This window comes from Aedes albopictus, chromosome 3, assembly GCF_035046485.1.
Source record: "Aedes albopictus strain Foshan chromosome 3, AalbF5, whole genome shotgun sequence".
NCBI classification, from domain to species: domain Eukaryota; kingdom Metazoa; phylum Arthropoda; class Insecta; order Diptera; family Culicidae; genus Aedes; species Aedes albopictus.
Genome location: NC_085138.1, coordinates 61,292,935 through 61,313,294, shown reverse-complemented (window position 1 = coordinate 61,313,294; position 20,360 = coordinate 61,292,935). Strand labels below are relative to the sequence as shown.

The window sequence follows — 20,360 nt, the reverse complement described above, 5'->3', positions numbered from 1 at the left end:
CTGTTTTTGACTAGTAAAAATAAAATTCTCCTGCATACTCGTATTTTTTTTTAATGTATGCAGGAATTCCTTCGGAAATTGTTGGAGGAATATCTTCGAAAATTCCTGAGGGTATTTCTTCGGAAAATAAAATTCTCCTGCATCCTCGTTTTTTTTAATGTATGCAGGAATTCCTTCGGAAATTCTTGGAGGAATATCTTCGAAAATTCCTGAGGGTATTCCTTCGGAAATACCTGGAGGAATTCCTTTGGAAATTCCTGAAGGAATCCCATCCAAAATTCCTGGAGGAATCCCTTCGCAAATTCCTGGAAGAATTCCATCGGAAATTCCTGAAGGAATTCCTTCGGAAATTGCTGAAGAAATTCCTTCGGAAATTCCTGAAGGATTCCTTCGGAAATTCCTGAAGCAATTCCTTCGAAAATTCCTGGAGGAATTCCTTCGGAAATTCCTTGGGCAGTTCCTTGGGAAAATCTTGGATGAATACCTTCGGAGATTCCTGGAGGAATTCTTTCATAAACCCATAGAGAAATTCGTGAGGAAATCCTTAGGTGAATTCCTTACGAATTCCTGGACAAAATAATTCCAAACTTCCTGGAGGAATGCTTTTGGAAATTCCTGGAGGAATTCCTTCGGAAATTGCTGGACGAATGCCATTGAAAATTCCTTCGGAAATTGCTGGACGAATGTCATTGAAAATTCCTGGAGGAATTCCTTCGGAAAGTCCTGGAGGAATTCCTTCGGAAAGTCGTGGAGGAATTTTTTCGGAAATACTTTTTGGATTTTTTTTTGAAAATTCTTGCAGGATTTGCTTCGGAAATTCCTAGCGGAATTCCTGAAGGAATTCCTTCGGAAATTCCTAGCGGAATTCCTGGAGGAATTCCTTCGGAAATTCCTAGCGGAATTCCTGGAGGAATTCCTTCGGAAATTCCCGGAGGAATTCTTTCAGAAATTTCGGGAGGAATTCCTTCGGAAATTGCTGGACGAATTCCTTTGGAATTCCAGGAAGAATTCCTTTAGAAATTCCTGGAGGAATTCTTTCGGAAATTCCGGGAGGAATTCCTTCGGAAATTGCTGGACGAATTTCATTGGAAATTCCAGGAGGAATTCCTTCGGAAATTCCTGCAATAATTTCTTCGGCAATTACTGGGGGAATTCCTTCGGAAATTGCTGGACGAATTCTTTTGGAAATTCCTGGAAGAATTCCTTCGGCAATTCCTGAATGAATTCCTTCGGTAATTACTGAAGGAATTCGTTCGGAAATTCCTGAAGAAATTCCTTCGGAAATTTCTGGAGGAATTTCTTCGGAAATTATTTGGTTAGTTCTCTCGAAAAATCTTGGATGAATACCTCCGGAAATTTCTGGAGGAATTCATTCAGAAATCTATAGAGAAATTCCTGAGAAAATCCTTGGATGAATTCCTTAGGACATTCATGGAAAAAATCATTCTAAACTCCTTAGAAGAATGCTTTTTATGATTCCTGGAGGAATTCCTTCGGAAATTGCTGGACGAATTCCTTTGGAAATTCCAGGAGGAATACCTTCAGAAATTGTTGGAATAATTTCTCCTGAAATTACTTGAAGAATTCCTTCGGAAATTCCTGGTGGTATTCTTTCGGAAATTCCTGGAAATTTTTTTTCGGAAGGTCTTTTTGGATTTTGTTTTTGGAAATTCGAAGAGGAATTCCCTCGAAAATTCATGGAGGAATTCCGTTAGGAATTCCTGGAGAAATCCCTCCGGAATCTCTTGGATGCATTTCTTCTGAAATTCGTGGAGCAATTCTTTCGGAAAATCCTGGAGAAATTCCTTCGGAAATTCTTGAAGACATTTCTTTAAAAATTCCCGGAGGAATTCCATTGGAAATTCCTGGAGGAATTCCTTTGGAAATTCCTTCGGAAATTCCTGGACAAACTCTTTTGGAAATTCCTGAAAGATTTTTTTTTTTGAAATTCCAGGAAGAATTCCTTCAGAAATTCCAGGAGAAATTCTGTCCGAAATTCCTTTGGAAATTTCCAAAGGATTTTTTTCAAGGATTTTGCGATGTAATTCCACCAGGAATTTTGCGAAGTAATTCCTTCAGGATTTTCCGAATGAATTCCTCCATGTATTTCCGAGAGAATTTATCCAGGAATTTCCGTGGCAATTCCTCCAGGAATTTACGAGGGAAATCCTCCAGGAATTTCCGAGGGAAATTCTCCAGGAACTTCCGGAGAAATTCCTCCAGGAACTTTCGGAAAAATTCCTAAACAAATTTTTGGAGGAATTACTCTAGGAATTTCCGGAGGAATTCCTCCAGGAATTTCCGAAGAAATTCTTCCAGGAATTTGCAAAGGATTTCCTCCTGGAATTTCCGAAGGAATTCCTTCATGAATGTCCGAAGAAATCCCTACATGAATTTTCGAAGGAATTCCTCCATGAATTGCCGAACAAATTCCTCCAGGAATTTTGCCAAGGAATTTCTAAAGGATTTTCCGACGGAATGCCTGCATGATTTTCCGAAGGAATTCCCCCAGAAATTTTCCGACGGAATTCCTCTACGAATTTCCGAAGAAATTCCCCGAGGAATTTCCGGAGGAATTCCTCCAAGAATTTCCGAAGAAATTCTTCTAGGAATTTTCAAAGGAATTCCTCTTGGAATTTTTAAAGGATGTCCTCCTGGAATTTCTGAAGGAATTCCTCCATGAATGTCCGAAGGAATTCCTTCATGAATTTCTGAATGAATTCCTCCAGGAATTTTGCGAAGGAATTTCTAAAGAATTTTCCGAAGGAATTCCTACATGAATTACCAAAGGAATTCCTCCAGAAATTTTCCGACGGAATCCCTCCACGAATTTCCGAAGAAATTCCTCGAGGAATTTCCGGAGGAATTCCTCCAGGAAATACCGAAGGAATTCCTCCATGAATTTCCGAAGGAATTCCTCCAGGAATTTTGCGAAGGAAATCCTGAAGCATTTTCCGAAGGAGTTCCTCCATGAATTTCCGAAGGAATTGCTCCAGAAATTTTCCGAAAGAATTCATTCACGAATTTCTGAAGAAATTCCTTCACGAATTTTCAAAGGAATTCCTCCAGGAATTTCCTGGGAAATTCCACCATGAATTTCCGGATGAATTTCTTCAGAAATTTCCGGAGGAAATCCTCCAGGAATTTCCGAAGGAGATCCTCCAGGAATTTTCAAAGAAATTCCTTCTGCAATTTCCGAAGGAATTTCTCCTGGAATTTCCGAAAGAATTCCTTCATAAAATTCCGAAGGAGTTCCTTCAGGAATTTCCGAAGGAAATCTTCCAGCAATTTCGGAAGGAATTCCTCCAGGAATTACCGAGGGAATTCCTGCAGTAATTTTCGGTGGAATTCCTCTAGAGATTTTCAAAGGAATTTCACCTGGAATTTTCAAAGGACTTCCTGCCGAAATTTCCGAAGGAATTCTTTCATGAATGTCCGAAGGAATTCCACCAGGAATTTTCGAAGGAATTTCTCCAGGAATTCCTTCACGATTTTCCGATGGAGTTCCTCCATAAATTTCATAAGGAATTCCTCCAGGACTTTTGAGAAGGAATCGCTCAAGGATTTTCTGAAGGAATTCCTCCATGAATTTCCGAAGGAATTCCTCCAGAAATTTCAGGAAGGAATTTCTCCAGGTATTTCCGAAGGAATTACTCCAGGATTTTCCCGAAGAATTCCTGCATGAGTTTCCGGAGGAGTTTGTCCAGGAATTTCCGTAGGAATTCCTCCAGGAATTTTCAAAGGAATTTCTCCTGGAATTTTCAAAGGATTTTCTCCTGAATTTCCGAAGGAATTGCTCTATGAATTTCCTAAGAAATCCCTCCCGGAATTTCCAAAGAAATTTCTTATGGATTTGCCTTGAAGTACCTCCATAAATTTCCGAATGAATTCCTCCAAAAATTTTTGACGGTTGTCCTCAAAAAATGTCCTTAGGATTTTCTCAAATAATCATCAAATGTGTTTCTGAAGGAATGTTTGAAGAAGTTTCTCAAGCTTTTGTAGGAGTTCCGCAATACATTTTTGAAGGAATTTCTTGAGGAATTTCGTAAAGCCGAAAAAAATCCTCAACGAACTTATCAAACAATTTCTCACGAAATTTCCGAAGGTATTCCATAAGACATTTCAGACATATGTCAAAAAAATTTCCAAACGAACTCCTTTAACAATTTTTGAATTTTCCTATCAAGGCATTTTATTAAGGAATTCTTCAAAGAATTTCCGAATGAGTTCCTCTAGGAAATAAAAAAAATCACAAAAAGCATTTCTTCAAGAATTTCCGAAATATTTTTTCAAGGTAGTTTTGAAAGATTTTTAAAGAAATTCTTTATGGAATTTCAGAAGGGATATCTCATGAGACTTTTAGTGGATTTTTTCAATATTTTCGAAAGAATTGCTTCAGGAGTTTGGGAAGGTATTTTTACAGGAATTTCCGGTTGAATTCCTCGAAGAATTTTTGAAGGTATTCCTCAAGGAATTTTCGGGAGAATTCCGCACGAAAACTCCGAAGGAGTTCCTCAAGGAATATTCTAAATCTATTTCAAAGAAATTCCTCAAGGAATTCCCGAAGAATCTTCTAAAGGAAATCGTTGAAGAACTCTCGAAGGAATGTCTCATGGAATTTCTCAAGGAGCTTTAGAAATGAAGGAATTCCTCAAGCTATTTCTGAAGAATTTGTCAAGGAATTTCCGGTGGAATTCCTCAAGGATTTTCGAAATAAATTCCTGAAATTATTTTTTTAATGATTCCTTTAAAAATTTCCGAATGCATTCCTCTAGCAACTTCCAAAGATATTCCTCCAGGAATTTCCGAAGGGATTCCTTTAGAAATTTTCAAAGATTTTTTCCGATAATTCCGAAGGAATTCATTAAAGGATTTTTCGAAGAAATTTCTCCAAAAAAATCTTAGGGTATTCCTCAAGGAAAGGAATCTTAGTCTGATTGGAATTTTTGAAAGAATTCCCGGAGAAATTCCTAAAGTACTTTCTGGAGCTTCTCAAACGGATTTCTGGTGGAATTAGGAATGATATTTGTGAAGAATTACTGGGGAAATTCTCAAAAGAATGCATGGTGAAATTCGTTATAAAACTTCTAAAGGAATTATTGAAGAAATTTCTGAAGGAATTCCCAACGGAATTACTGCAAGTTTCCCGAAGGTAATTTCTGCTGGAATATCTACATTAAAATAACCTGGAAAAATATTAAAGAAATTTCTGGAGAAACTGCTGGATAAATTCAAATTCATGATGGCATTTGTTAAGAAGTTCCTGAAGCAATATCTTGAGGAATTCCTCAGGATTATAATCATATATGATTCTTCCATTGAACCATTCCTGTTAATCACCCATTTTTCATACTTCACTTTTATTTTTTTTTAAATGACGATGTATTTGAACTCCTTGTTACTGCAAAGTGGTTTTCAGTGTAAGGGTGCTCGCCCCCCCCTAGCCGAAAAGCTGGCTACGCCCTTGTGGGATACCATTGAATTTTTCACTTTTCCATATAAACGATGACCCACTCTAGTATACAGGGTGTTAGGTTCCTGAGTGCAAACTTTTTAAAGGGTGATAGTAAACGTAAGAAAACGATAAGAGCTAGACATTTGGTATCAAATAACGAATTGTAGAGTAAAACAGCGGCCACAACTTTGCCTAAGAAAGAACTTTAATTTATTACGTATTTTTTAAAGATAATTGACAAAATCAAATTAAAAAACATTACTTTTGAGCTATTTGCTCTAGAAAACTTAGTTATTTAACTAAACCAATCGATTCAAAGATGTCATTTGATAGAAATTTCAATAATCTTTCGAATAAGGGTCAAAACATTGCGAAAAGTTTGACCATTTTCAAGTTAGAGCCTGTTAAGGCAATGAGAGTCAAAAACATGGGAAGTTCAATAACTACGTAACGGTTGAGATTTGACCATATGCGTAGAACAATTTTTTCACCATTTATGGTTCCCTATCACCCTTTAAAAAGTTTGCACTCAGGAAACTAACACCCTGTATATGATCTGTTGATTACTATCTTCAAGTCAAATCCGAGCTTTTGGTTGCGTGGAATTTTTTTAGCCCCTTAACAGTTCATTGATCCGAAAGCTTTCTTTCTCAATGTTGCCAGTTTCAGAGTCAGGGCTATCTAAGAGATCAATTATTGATGCATGTTTCATGCCATACTTTTAGAAACCCATTTACGGCATTATACAGGGTGTTAGGTTCCTGAGTGCAAACTTTTTAAAGAGTGATAGAGGACCATAAATGGTGAAAAAAATTGTTCTACGAATATGGTCAAATCTCAACCGTTACGTAGTTATTGAACTCCCCATGTTTTTGACTCTTATTGCCTTAACTGGCTATAACTTTAAAATGGTCAAACTTATCGCAGTTTTTTACCCTTATTCGAAAGATTATTGAATTTTCTGTCAAATGGCATCTTTGAATCGATTGGTTTAGTTAAATAACTAAGTTTTCTAGAGCAAAATAGCTAAAAATAGTGTGTTTTAATTTGTTCATGTCAATTATCTTTGAAACATGCGTAATGAATTAAAATTCTTTCTTTGGCAAAGTTATGGCCCCTGTTTCACTCTACAATTCGTTCTTTGACGCCAAACTTCTAACTCTTATCGTTTTCTTGGAATTTTGATTTAAATGTGCGTCACAGTGCGAAAAAAAGTGTTTACCATGATGATTGCAAATTTATGTTCTGAAATGCGACGTTTAAATCGAAATTGCAAGAAAACGATAAGAGATAGAAGTTTGATGTCAAAGAACGAATTGTAGAGTGGAACAGGGGCCACAACTTTGCCAAAGAAAGAACTTTAAATTATTACACATTTTTCAAAGATAATTGACAAAAACAAATTAAAACACACTACTTTTAAGCTATTTGCTCTAGAAAACTTAGTTATTTAACTAAACCAATCGGTGCAAAGATGCCATTTGATAGAAAATTCAATAATCTTTCGAATAAGTTTAAAAAAAACTGCGATAAGTTTGACCATTTTAAAGTTATAGTCAGTTAAGACAATAAGAGTCAAAAACATGGGGAGTTCAATAACTACGGAACGGTTGAGATTTGACCATATGCGTAGAACATTTTTTTTTTTTCACCATTTATGGTCCTCTATCACCCTTTTAAAGTTTGCACTCAGGAACCTAACACCCTGTATAATTGAACATCTAATTCTATTTCATTGCAACTCATCATGACTCATCAACCAGTTCCTAGAAATATGTACCTATATCTGCAATAACCTAATATCCAAACAGCTGATATTCCCGCTTAAGCGCAAACAAAAAATCTGCAGTTAACTTCACGCTCGCGCACCATTTAAGCGCATGACTTTCAACGGTTGAATTCGCAAATCATCCAATCACTTATCCCGTGTGAATCATTCCGTCGTCGCTGGTAGTATCCACAATGCAGTCGAGAAAGGAACCAAAAAATGACCAACCGCAACAGCAATTTGCTCACAGATCGTGACCGATTTCCCGGCGGCGGCGGGCAAGAGTGAAAGTGAAATACCTTCTAAAGTGCGGTGGAGACACAGTACATTATAGTGATTCCGCGCTCGTGTCAAGTGGCAAATTTGAATTTACAATTGAGGTTTATTATTACAGCGCGCGCGTAACGTACGGCCGCCGTCAATCTCCATGAGCGGGCGAGCCTTGACCTCGCGGCTCGTACCGTGACGATACAGCATTCCGTCGTCCTCCCCAATGTGCTCCTGAAACGGAGGATAAGCTATTACCAGACTAAGGCATCAAAGTTTGTACGGAACTTGAACGTCTTGAAGAAGAAAGCTTCTGAAGCAGCATGCCACCAACGGAAGCCACCATTCCGCTAACGAACGATGGCAATCGGATCGTAAAACCTTCGGTTACCATCGTTCCCAAAGAGGCCAACCGACGCCAAGCGCAGTCGGCGGTAGCGGAACACGAAACGGTACCCGATGATGCATCGACGCCAACGGCGAACGAGAATGGCAATTTACCGGCCGGCGAACAGCAACAACAACACCTTAGCTGGCTGGGCCGGCTTTCGTACCACGTGTCTATTTCGATCGGGCAGTTTTTCTACAGGTGAGTGAAGCATTTGTTTGCATTTTCTCTCGTGCATGCGATGAGCTGTACTATTGTATTAGGGGGGCTGTTCCATCTGTTCAGCAGGATACTTCCAATTTCGTTCAAATCGAAACGAAGGATTGAAGCGCTGTTTGTTTTGTTTATTGTTTGTGTTTTTTTTTTGTTAGATAACAAAAAGAACCAAATTAATCGGTGCTGTAATCGCTTTGTTTTCGAACTGAATAAATTTGAGAGTATAGGATTACTAATGGCACTGTGACTCTATACGATGACTGTTTGTATTTTTCCGCTACTTTTACTGGGAATTGATGGGTATTAAGATTTACTGTTTCTAGAACAGCGAATAACAGTTTATTCGGTGCTATCCGAACGATCGATAGATGGTGACTTGCAAATTTATCTTGGAATTTAATTATCACTTCGGTGTACATGAAACTACATATAATCACTGACTATGACTATGCGTTATCAAGAATATGAAGGTCAATCGACGAGATTTCTAATAAAACAGGTGTGCACATTTGAACCATATTTCGGATTACGCTATGGGAATCTATATGCCATCAAGTATAAGATCTAGACCCCAGAGGCTCATGGCAGCGCAGCCTCAACAACAAAATCAAGCAAGTCGACAGAAACCTGGCCACAGTTCAAGCCGATGACTGGCAATCGCCTAGGATGAAAATCTTTCAATTCGGCCCTCTGCACCACCGTGGGTGCCCAGGACTGAAAGTTGTACCACCGACGAATCGACGTGACAGTTATGTTTCAAAAGTGATCTCAGGAGGTGGAATCTAACAATAGGGTTAGGAATTGGGTTCTTTAGGGGTATGCGGATTATTTTATAATCGGATTCTCTGCCCAAAAATTAGTCGAAATCCAAAATTTCATAATTTTTGGAGTCCGGGAACTATTTTTAAAATGCATTTAAAGTTTGTATGAAGAAATTTTTTTGTTCGGATCGAACTGTCATTTTATCGATTGAACTGTCATTCTATCTACGAAAATAAAAACTGTTTTGTTGATTTAACCATCAAAACAAAGGTATTGGAATCCAATAAAATCACGTTACATTCAGAAAAACTAGCTCTTTCGATTAGGCTATGAAAAATAGTCATATTTCATTCACTAAACAACCCAATTCCCAAGGAAATTCCTATCAACCTTGTTTATAGTAGATAAGCCTCTTCAGTAATGAACATTTTCATTTCAAAGCCGTTGTTTTACGGTTTTTGAATCTTCATTTTCTGTTTTAAATAATGACATTGGGATACATTAAGCCTTTTCCAGAATGACAAGAAGTACGACGGTACAAAAATACAATCCCAAAAGTTCAGCAAATTCTTGATATTTTAAGCATTCTTAGCCCACACAAAACAAGATTATCAACCTCACTCAGAAGAATGGCCTGCGCATCTTATTTGAATAATGAAGTGAAATTATACTGGTTTAACCCACCCTCCTCAGCTTCAACCTATATCAGAAACAAGAAACAAGTTTGAAGTTCAACGATCGACATCGACTATCCAAATTGGTGATAAAGTCTAAAATTACTGTGGGCTAGAGACTAACAATTTCGTAAAATCTAAAAAATATACCATCTGATAATCGCTAATACACGCGTAGTGGCTTAGAATACGGTGCTCTCTTTTTAATACAACAATCGAGCAAATTTTTCAAAAATGATTTTTTATTATGCTGTGAAACTATGCAGAATATGTACGCCTGCCCATTGGACACGCGCAGCACGTCTGCGCACATGCAGCTTGTTTGAATCTGAACCTGATCCCGATGAAACCTATTTTGCATACCTAGTCGAAACCGGCCCCATATGAATTTATTTATGCGTTTTGAAACTAATAAAGTGGGCTATCGTGGGTGTTCCATATTATACTTTTTGTGATAATGAAACACTGACTAAATTGATATAACAGTTCCAGAAGAGGAACCCATAAATAGAACTTGAATAAGTTTCAACTATATCTTCGGAGAGTTTGTTCATCAATGTCTACAGCACGTAGAATTTAAAGACAGACTTGCTAGAATCCCAAAATGGCCGCCACAATGGCCGACTTTGGCACCTACTCACGATTTCGAGGGCACAAATCTCTTCGTAAACAAAACCAGCGCACCTGATCTTCTTATTTTAAGCTTATTATAAGTGAGTAAGAACAGAATAATAAAATACACTGCTGTTTAAAGCTTGCTTCTTGAGATTTCTGAAGTTCTGATGCATTGTTGAAGCGGGAATTCAAGACGTTTGTCCTGAAGGGGTTATCTTTGTTAAGTTTCTAGAATAATCGCTGATAAAACTTGTCAGTAAAGTTATTTTCCAAATACTGAACAGTTTTTGGACATCGTTTTGTAAATCTAACTCAAGTAATTCTTGTTGAATTTAAAGGTGATTTCTTTGGGGTTTCAAGAGGTATCAGAGGCGTCCCAGGTGTGCCTTAGGGCATTCCAGGAGGCTTCAGGAAGTTTAATGGCCGTTCCAGGGTTGTCCCAGGAGCGTATGTGTTAGGGATTAACAAAGGGTTTCTGTGGTGTCCCAGGCGATGTCAGAAGCGTTTCGGGGATTTTCAAGAAGTTTCGTGGGTCTTTCACGACGTTTCAGGAGTTTCAAGAGGTTTCAGAGGCTCCAGGCAGTTTCAGGAGTGCTCCATGAGATTTGAGGGGTGTTTCATGAAATTTAAGTGCGTTACAGAGCGCTCTGGAGACCCTGTTAGCCTAGTGGTTAAGGCTATGGATGTTCCGGTTGGGAAAATTTTCTCGACTGCCTGGGCATAGTGTATCATTGTACTTGCCTCACAATATACAATTTCATGCAATGGCAGGCAAAGAAAGCCCTTCAATTAATATCTGTGGAAGTGCTAAAAGAACACTAAGTTGAAGCGAGGCAGGCCAAGTCCCAGTTGGGACGTAGAGACATAAAGAAGAAGAAGAAGAAGAACAGAGCGCTCATGGTCGTTCTAAAGGATTTCAAGGGGATTTAGGGCTGTTCCAGACCGTTGGGATGGCTTCAGGGGTGTTACAGGTGCTTTTCAAGTGATTTCAGGACGTTTGTGTTCCAGGACGTTTCAGGGGCATTCCAGATGGTTTCAGCACCGTTCCAGGGGTTTTCAAGGAATTTCCTATCCGTTCCAGGGATTTCAGCGGCGGTTCAGGGGCTTCAGTAGGGTTCCAAAGGTTTTCAAGGGATCTCAGGTGTTTTCCAGGACGTTTCGATTGCGTTCTAGGGGATATCAGGGGTTTTCAAGGTTTTTCGAAGGAGTTCCAGGAAGTTTCAAAGCGTTCCGAGGAATATCAAGAGTATTCTAGCGGGTTTCGAAGGAATTTCAGAGGTGTTCCAGGTGATTTCAGTAGCATTTCAGGGGTTTCAAGGGTGCTCCAAGGGGTTTCGAAGGTGTTCCAGAGGATTTTAGTAGCGTTTCGGGCTGTTAGGGGTATTTCGGAATGTTTCAGGACCGTTCCAGGGGGTTTCGGGAATATTCCAGGGATTTTTAAGGGGTTTCAGGGGCGTTCTAGGCGATTTCAAAGCGCTCCAGTGGTTTCAGGGGTGTTCCAGGGAGTTTCAATGGTGTTCCAGAGAGTTTTAAGAGGGTTCCAGCAGTTTTCAAAGAGTTACAGAGGCGTTCTAGAGGATTTCAGGGATTTTAAAGGAGTTTCAGGAGTGTTCCAGGGAGTTCCAGAGTGTTCCAGGGATATTCCTGGGGTTTTAGGACGTTCCAGGAGTGTTCCAGGGGATCTCAGGGAGTTTCAGACCGGTCCAGGATGTTCGTGAGGGTTTCAAGCGCTTTCAGAAGAGTTTTAGCGGCGTGGTTCAGTGACTATCCAGAGGGGTCTCAGGGAGTCTTAAACACCAGGGGATTGCTGGGGCATCCCCTCAATCCAACGAAAATCAATTCGAAACCTTCCTGAAACTCCCTGAAAAGCTATGATATACCTCTGAAACATACCTGAATACTCTTCTTGGAAGCTTCCTGAAATCTCCAGGAATCCCTCTGAAACCCGTCTAAAACTACCATGAAACTTTCTTGGCATACTTGAAATGAATAAATTAAAGAATAACCTCCCAGATTTATGGAACATATTTTCAGTATAAAACGCTGCCTTACGAAATCTTTTTTTAGTCGCTATTTAAAAAGAAAAGTTATCATTGATCCTTGAAAACCCCTTCCAGAGTAAGTTTATGGCTACGCCACTGATGCACGAACAAACAAAAGAAAACAAAAACTCCAGTGATAGCTGTACAAATTGAACAGTTTGAACAGCTATCACTGGAGTTTTGGTTTTCTTTTGTTTGTTCGTGCATCAGTGGCGTAGCCATAAACTAGAAGGTAATAACTGTATTTAGATGAATTCCAAATTGTGTACAAAAGTGTATGTAAATGCTAAAAGAATTTGTAAATCCATGACACATGTTTCTGAAGAATCTAATCTCTAGATGAAATGATAAAGAAATGACTCCTCAGAAGCGTCTTATGTAATTTCTGGAATTTTCATGAAGGACTCTTCGAAGGAACCTTAGGAGTCCTGAAAATAGAAAAAAAATCCTTATATCTCGGAGTATCACTATCACTCGGATATCTATACAATTCTATCTATGATAAATAAAAAAATCATCAAAGAATATCGTCAAGAGATTTTTCTAGCGAGATCCCGAGGAATTCTTCGTGATGTATAGCTTGGAGTTGACTAATAACTTCATCAGTAAAAAAATCGCTTAGAATGTTCCCCTGAAATTTCCGAACCTAGCAATCATTTAAATGTTTTCTCAAATTTCTCTAGCGATTATTTTAGGAACTCTTCGAGATAATTTTCCTCGTCCAAGGATTTCTTCGAGTAGTCGTTCCAGGAGTCGCTCCATATGTGCCTAAGCTTACCAGAAGTGAATAGCATGTTTCGACTGGATGATTTTTGACTTTCTGGAATTTTTGGCTCTCAGTTTAATAAATGGCGTTGATTAATCTTCTATCATCGCCAACGTTTCGGTTCGGTAATTGGACCATCTTCAGAGCTCGAAAGGTTGGCGATAAAAGAAGATCAATCAACGCAATTTATTAGACTGAGAGCCAAAAATTTCAGAATATTTACCAGAAATGTTTTCTAACATTTTATTCCGCAATGAAGAATTTCTTCAGCAACTTTATGGGAGATTTCTCAGAATTAGTTATCGAAAAGAAAATTCAGGAATATTTGGAAAATTAATATAGAAACTACACCTAAAATGTGGATTCTTGCTTACGTCAATCGTTCAGGAGCAGCTCTTGAAGCGTTTAGAAATTTCGCTTAGAGTCTATAGATTCCATACTAACTTGATGGGGTACAACTCGCAGCAGTGAGTCTACGCCGAATAAAGCATTCGCCTCCTCTGGTCTCGGTCCTGGGCCAAATCGTTTCCAGTTACCCTGGACGTTTAAAGTCCTTAGGTCCTCCTCAACTGCAAAAACAACGTGTACGCAGTCTTCTATGATGCTGATGGCCCCTTACTGGTTTTCTGCTGAATATGATTTCAGTTTGTCGTTCCTCCGGCATACGAGCTACGTGCCTAGCCTACCGCAGTCTGTCGTGTTTTATTCGCATTAGTATAGCCATCTCTTTTTTATACTTGGTACAATGCATCAGACGCCGTCCTCCAATTTACCGCCGAGAATTGTTCGAGTACTGCAAAGGTTTTTCGATCAACTTCTCTCAACGTTCTCGATTCATGGCCACATAAAGCGACCGAAAGAACCAGAGTCTTGTAAATACAACGCGAGTTTTGTCTTCGTTTGCAGACTACGGGGCTTCAACTGATTCCGCAGACCGACAAAGGCCCGATTCGATGATGCAGCCTTTCCAGCAGCCTTGTTGTTCTTCAGCCCTCTAATAGCTGTCTTGACCACGTCTAGCGTTGGAAGTTCCACAGCCTGTCTGTCGTCGTCGATTCGAGCTCTGTCTGTCGCTCTTCTATTCTTACCGTTCAACAATAGTGGTAATCACGTTCAAATGTATGCGTGCCTTTTTTGTAGATGTAGTTGTGAAACTGCGAGGAAAATATTTGCACTCTTACCCCGGACGTTAGTTTTATCATTATTTACCCGTTTTACCCAATTCGATTGGGTAATATTTGCATATGCAATCTGAATAGCCTTTCAATCGGCGTGCACTTTTGTGTGAGGAAAAATTTGCGCTAGTGTTCGTGTGTTGAAATGTCACTTATCTCTATACCTTGAAGTGCTCTGTCCTCCTGGCAGCCACCATTGTTTATCTGTCATTAAGTTTTCATCACGGTTGTTGCACATGAAGGGAAAAGGCGCTGTTTATTGACAGTTTCGTAAAACCTCCGCATATGATTTTGTTCCATATTCTCTTGCGTCTAAGCAATCACATTTTCTTCGTGTTCTCTTTTCGTTTTGCGGTGAATTCGTTTTTCGGCCACTCTTGCTTCCCTAAATCCCAATATCGCTCCCTGCTCTGCCAGGTCCCCAGCAGCAGCATAAGGTTCCGCGAGAAGCGGGGTAGGCGAAGAAGAATAAGTGAGATAGGTCATATAAAGAGTAGTGTGGCGTGCTCTATGTTATTGCGTTTGTCTTTCGGCCAACCCCCGGTTACCACAGACTAGAAACTGTGGTTGCTTTCTATAATCAGTCTTTGAGGAGCAGTTCTTGATTTCTCCTGTAAGGACCACCTCTGGCTTTTACCCATGCCTACTTGATGGCCTTGTGTCCTCCTCAACTGCAAAACGCCAACGCACAGTGGTACCGCCATAGGCCAAAAATCGAAAAATTGAGTTTCTAATTAATGAGTTTGTATATTTTTTATAAATCAATGATGTTCCCAAGAATGCAGAAAAACCATTTTTATGTATGTTTCTGTTGCATATTTTGCGTGAGAGCGTGGGTACTGTTATGCAATTTGACATTTTCAAAATTTGTCGAAAAATTACATTAATTTTGAGTTGTACACCGCGTCTTCGTATAACAAAACCCAGTGGATTTTCAAATGTTTTTCAACGCAGAAAATCAGAATACATGTTTATCTTTCAAATTCAAAGCACTAAAAAGTGGAAATGGATGTTTTTGGACTAATGGGGCTGTGAGTAATAGGCACATAATTTTACCCATAGAATATATACATAATAAAAATTCATGTAACATTTCAAACATGTTCTTAACCACATTTAATCAATCGTCAGCCATCAAATGATCAGATTTGAATAGGAGAATCAATCTGTGTAGGTTGAAGCTGCAAATATCTGCATATAAGTTTGCAGGATGTATTGGAAGTTACCCGTTCTTTTTATAAAAAATATATTTTAAAATAACTACAAAATTTAATATATATACTTGTCCTTCTGTAACTGCCTGAAATGCGTACCAAAATTACTGCAATTTTTACAGGAGATATTTCAATGCTTTTTACAATACCTGAGGGATATTTTATTTGAAAACAAACTTTGTAGATGTTTTTTTTATTAAAAAATACAGTTCTGAAGGTATGGCTTGAGGTATGAATAATTTCATAACAACTATTTTCATTTGGCCTTGTCAAAACTTACCTTTGTAATTGTTTTATTTGATAAGAAATGTTGCATTTACTGCTAACATTGACAAAATTTCCACAAAATCCATCCAGTACCTAAAACTGTAGTGTTGGGAAAAGAAGTAGTAAATATGTTCTTTGATTAATATTTACTGGACATAATTCTTCATAATCTCTTCCCAAATCTAAATATTTGATCAATTTATTTACGTTAAATCTCAGTATTTGAATTAATTTCTTTGATACTATTGCAGGGCACTTTGTCGAATATTTAGCAATGTAGAGCGATATTTTTATATATTTCGTTTATTGGGTTAGAGCTATCTTTGATTAAAGTTCCACGTACTTCATTACTGGATAGTATTTCCAAATCAAATTGCTAGAAACAAAAACGACTGGAAAAAGGTACTTTAATCTTTTTCAAAACGCAGGCCTTTGAATCATATGACATATAACGGTGTAAAGCATTGTATTTATGGTTTTAAAATTTCCTTTTACGTATGTTATGTGAAATAATCTCGAATATTTGTTTAAAGTTTTGCAATTGAAGAAGTATTTGATTCTGTAATTGCACTATTGCACTAATGTTTAAAAATTATTACTATTGGTAATTTGACACTGTAGTTATACATACTAATTCGATTTGTGATGATTTTTCTTTATTTTAGCAATGGACACTACCTTATTTCTGAGGAAAAGTTCCCAGTTTCATATATTGTTGTATTGCAGCAGAAATAAAACCTACTAATAAAATTACAATTTTAATGCTAATACTGATATTATTCACAAGAATCTATTATGATACTGTCATGTGATACATGTTTTAACTTGTTATACTTAGCAGAAACTGATATAATTCGACCCACTCTCCATAATAGTTAAAAATATTTGATTACTGATTTCTGTGCAAAATAAAGCTTTTATAATGATAATTTCAAATTTTATAACAAAAATGTCCAATGTTAATATTTTTCAAGTGATGTTCATGAAAACGTAGTGGAATATGCTTTTTTGGCTATAACATGCTAATTCTGGTCAATAAAAATGATTCTTCCCTCCAAAAAACGAAGAAAATGATTTATGACCGCTTCCCCGAACAAATGGAACCACTGTGCAACGTGGCGCAGTCTTCCACAAAGCCGATGGTCCCTTTCTGGTTTTCTGCTGAATATGATTTCAGCTTGTCGTTCCTCCGGAATATGAGCTACTTGACCAGCCCACCGCAGTCTGTCGTGTTTTATTTGCTTCAATGTAGCCATCTCTTTATTCGTAGTTCATGCAGTCCTCCAATTTACCGCCAAGAAATGTTTGCAGCACTTTACGTTTGAAGACTCTAAAGGCTCCCCGATCAGCTTCTCTCAACGTCCACGATTCATGGTCGTATCAAGCGACCGAAAGTATCAGAGTCTACGGGGCTTCAGCTGGTTTTGCAGACCGAAAAAGGCCCGATTCGATTTTGCAGTCCTTCCAGCAGCCTTGTTGTTCTTCAGCCCTCTAATAACTGTCTGGACCTTAACAACGAGTTAAAAATGATCATTTTATGTGTGACCTACTTTATGTATCACCATTAGATGCTTTCTACTGATTTGTTAACGGTTACAATGCGGTAGCTTCAGATGACATCTTTAAGCCTGTTCTGCATGAAATACGTTTCCAGCGGATTCGTAACAAGGCCAAATTCTCACCTCAAGTTTCGGTACCATATTTATTTACCTCCTAATTAGACGCTTCAAACTGGCGTCAAACATTCCTCTGAGTGGGCACTGAAGTGGAATGCAACCACTCCGCGACACCGGGCAAATCCATGACATTGAACTTGACTTTGGCTTTCGGTTTTGGAAGCTAAGCAACCACTACGGCACGACCACCTTGCTCGATTTCATCGTGCTTCCTACACGTTCGTCAACGCCGCCGGTTGGGATAAGCACTTGAGGTTGTCACGCGTCACTTAAAACGTGATCTCACCATATCGCGGTAATCGTTGTCGTTGGTAGTCCGGTCGGTACCAAGCAGCTGCGTCACTGAAGATGATGCGTCTAACGACAATCTTCGGTGCAACCCCGCATGCATAAGTACGGCGCCACGATCATCATAACACGCAAGAGAGCCAGTTCGAACTCACTAATAATGACGTTATTTAGCCTAACGCCTCGCACGCGTCCGAATTCCGGTAGCGTGACATTGTGTCTACCTTTGCGTGACCGAAGTGAAAAATCGGTACTCCCCCTTTGTGGCTAGGTTATACCGTGCCATGCTTTCTGATTTTGATCACCATAACAGTCGTAAAAATAATTTTAACAGCCCCTACTTAACCAACACTCTTCACGTTCTCTTCTTCGCAGATTGGGCCGATTTATAGCCAATAACCCGTGGCGTACGATCATCGGCTCTTGGTTGGTGGTCGCCGTTTGCAGTTTGGGCTTCTTGCGATTCCACCAGGAGAAAAGTCCCATGAAGCTATGGGTACCGCAAGACTCGAAGTTTCTGCACGACACCAACTGGGTGATCGACAACTTCAAGGAAGGCAACCGGATCGAAACGGTCATGCTGACTGCACCGGATGTGCTGACGCCGGAAGTACTGCGGAAGGTGAGCGGTCCGTGGGTATTTTCGGGTTATTGCTAATCTAATGTGTTGTGTAATCTTATAGCTTGCCGATATTACGGAGGAAATCGTGAACTTGACCGTTACCAACAGTCATGGTAAAAGTTTTGGCTGGAACGAAGTTTGCTTCAAGTGAGACCTACATTACTCAAAACGTGTTCAGAATATTTCAAAGTTTCCAATCGTTCTTGTAGAGTTCCGCTGATAGCAGAATACACCGCTAATGAACGCCGAAAACGGGAAGTCGCTGAATCCTCAACAACCACGAAACGTCCCAAGAAGCAGAAGGCCTTTCTCACACCAAGTGTCGATCTGCCGAGCTTCATGTTCTGCCCATTGATCAACAGACTTCCGGTTGGTTGTCTGGAGCGTAGCATTCTGGAACTTTGGAAGTTTGATCGCGAGGTGATCGGAAACCTCACCAAGGAACAGATTGTCGATAAACTGAACCGTACGACGATCAGTCCCGTCACCGGTCACACGATAGATTTCTCCGAACTGCTCGGCGGAGTGCAGCGTGACTGGACCGGGCGGATAGTGTCCGCAACGGCTCTGTACTCCAACTGGATGGTACACGTCAACTACTCTGAGGTGGACTCGGACGTTAGTGGGAATGCCGCCGGGACGGAGGATTGGGTTACGGAGGAGGCCATGCTTTGGGAGGGCAAGTTTTTGGAGCGGCTCGGGGAAATTGGAAATGACCTGGGCGACGATGAGACGAAACTGTATTACGCGGCGGGGCGCAGCTATGGAGACATCAGTGCCGATTCGATGTTCAAAGACATTGACAAGTTGGTATTTGGTGGAGTGATCATGTTTATCTACATGCAATTGGTGCTATCGAAGTTCAGCTGGACTGAATTCAGGGTGAGTATTGCGGATGAGGGGGTTTGAGAATGATTTACGGGGAGGGGCAGAAAACTGGTCCCATGAAAGTTTAAGGGAGACAGTGGTATTTAGTCACAGTTAGTTTCAAAAGGGATGCCAAAGAAAGTGACCGAAGGTGTGAAGCGGTGAAACATATGGAATCTATGCTAAAAGGGGCATAAACAAGGAGGTTTTTAAAGGAAGACCAAAAGAGAGTTTATGGAGGTTGTAAGAATGCATTTGCATTTCGCAGAATACTGTATAACAAATTGGTTAACTAAATGGTTATTAATTGGAATAAAGTAAGGACTGTTCAACTCATAAAACGGACAACTTGCAGGGTGGCCACAGACTCGGGAAATTCGGGAAATGCGGGAAAAAGTCGGGAATTGAAATTCATCGGGAAATATGCGGGAATAAGTCGGGAATTTTGTTTATGATCGGGAATTTCTAAAATTATGTGTAACGTCTCCAGAATGTAAACTCAAACCTAGATTTACTTGAACCTTGACTCACTTCAAATCCAGATTCTTACACAGTTTGGGAAGGCTCTCGCAGAGATTTCAAAATCCAAATGATGCAGATGAGCATTGGTTACGAGTGATTTCTTGTTTGATAGAGATTTTCCGGAAGACAGGTTTTTATTGTCCGAATGCTCGAATCGACGATTAGACCCCTGGCCAAGTTCGCAGGGGTTGACGGTATTAAAGTGAAGGAGTTTCATTTTGATTATTGAAATGTAGTGTTCTTTAGTGAAACATATCACCTTTTTAACACTTTAATGCGCCTCCAACGGTTCATCACGAACCGGCTGCTGCAGATGGAGTATGGCTGATCATATGCATCAGACATGCTCGATAAACAGGAGAAACCGCCGGGGCTCAGTAGAGTCTATTCCGAAGCAATAGTTCCAAGTCGGTTGGATTTGAGAAGGTTTTGATGATCGTTACAAATCCTTATAAAAGTATTATAGGATTTGTGACAGGTTTTGGAACCTTTTACAGCCAGCTGACTTCAAAATGTTGTTTGGGCTCTATTTCCCACGTTTCTCGGTTGATTTTGATTAGTAATTTATTAATGTCATAGTCGCTTTTTCGAACTTTTACAATGTTAGTTGATCATATTTTCTTTAATTAAAGCAATTAAAATCGACCGAAGAATCAATAGGGGGAAGGAGATTTGCAGCACTTAATTGTGCTGATAGATTCGAAGCTAACGTGCGAACACTTAAACGCATTGTTGACGTCAATGCGTTCGACGTGACATGTTGGACAAAAACTGAC

At 39.4% G+C, this 20,360-nt stretch overlaps 1 protein-coding gene across 1 annotated transcript in view; it reads left to right on the top strand.

Annotated features, from left to right (window-relative positions):
- The first annotated feature begins 7,238 nt into the window (after positions 1-7,238).
- LOC134291680 (patched domain-containing protein 3-like) overlaps positions 7,239-20,360 on the top strand; it is a 33,474-nt gene continuing 20,352 nt past the window's right edge. The window contains exons 1-5 of the mRNA XM_062859750.1: positions 7,239-7,556; positions 7,618-8,079; positions 17,949-18,195; positions 18,257-18,342; positions 18,405-19,077. Of these exons, the coding sequence (XP_062715734.1) occupies positions 7,814-8,079; positions 17,949-18,195; positions 18,257-18,342; positions 18,405-19,077 (1,272 nt within the window). The 5' untranslated portion in view covers positions 7,239-7,556; positions 7,618-7,813. The remainder of the gene's footprint in view (positions 7,557-7,617; positions 8,080-17,948; positions 18,196-18,256; positions 18,343-18,404; positions 19,078-20,360) is intronic.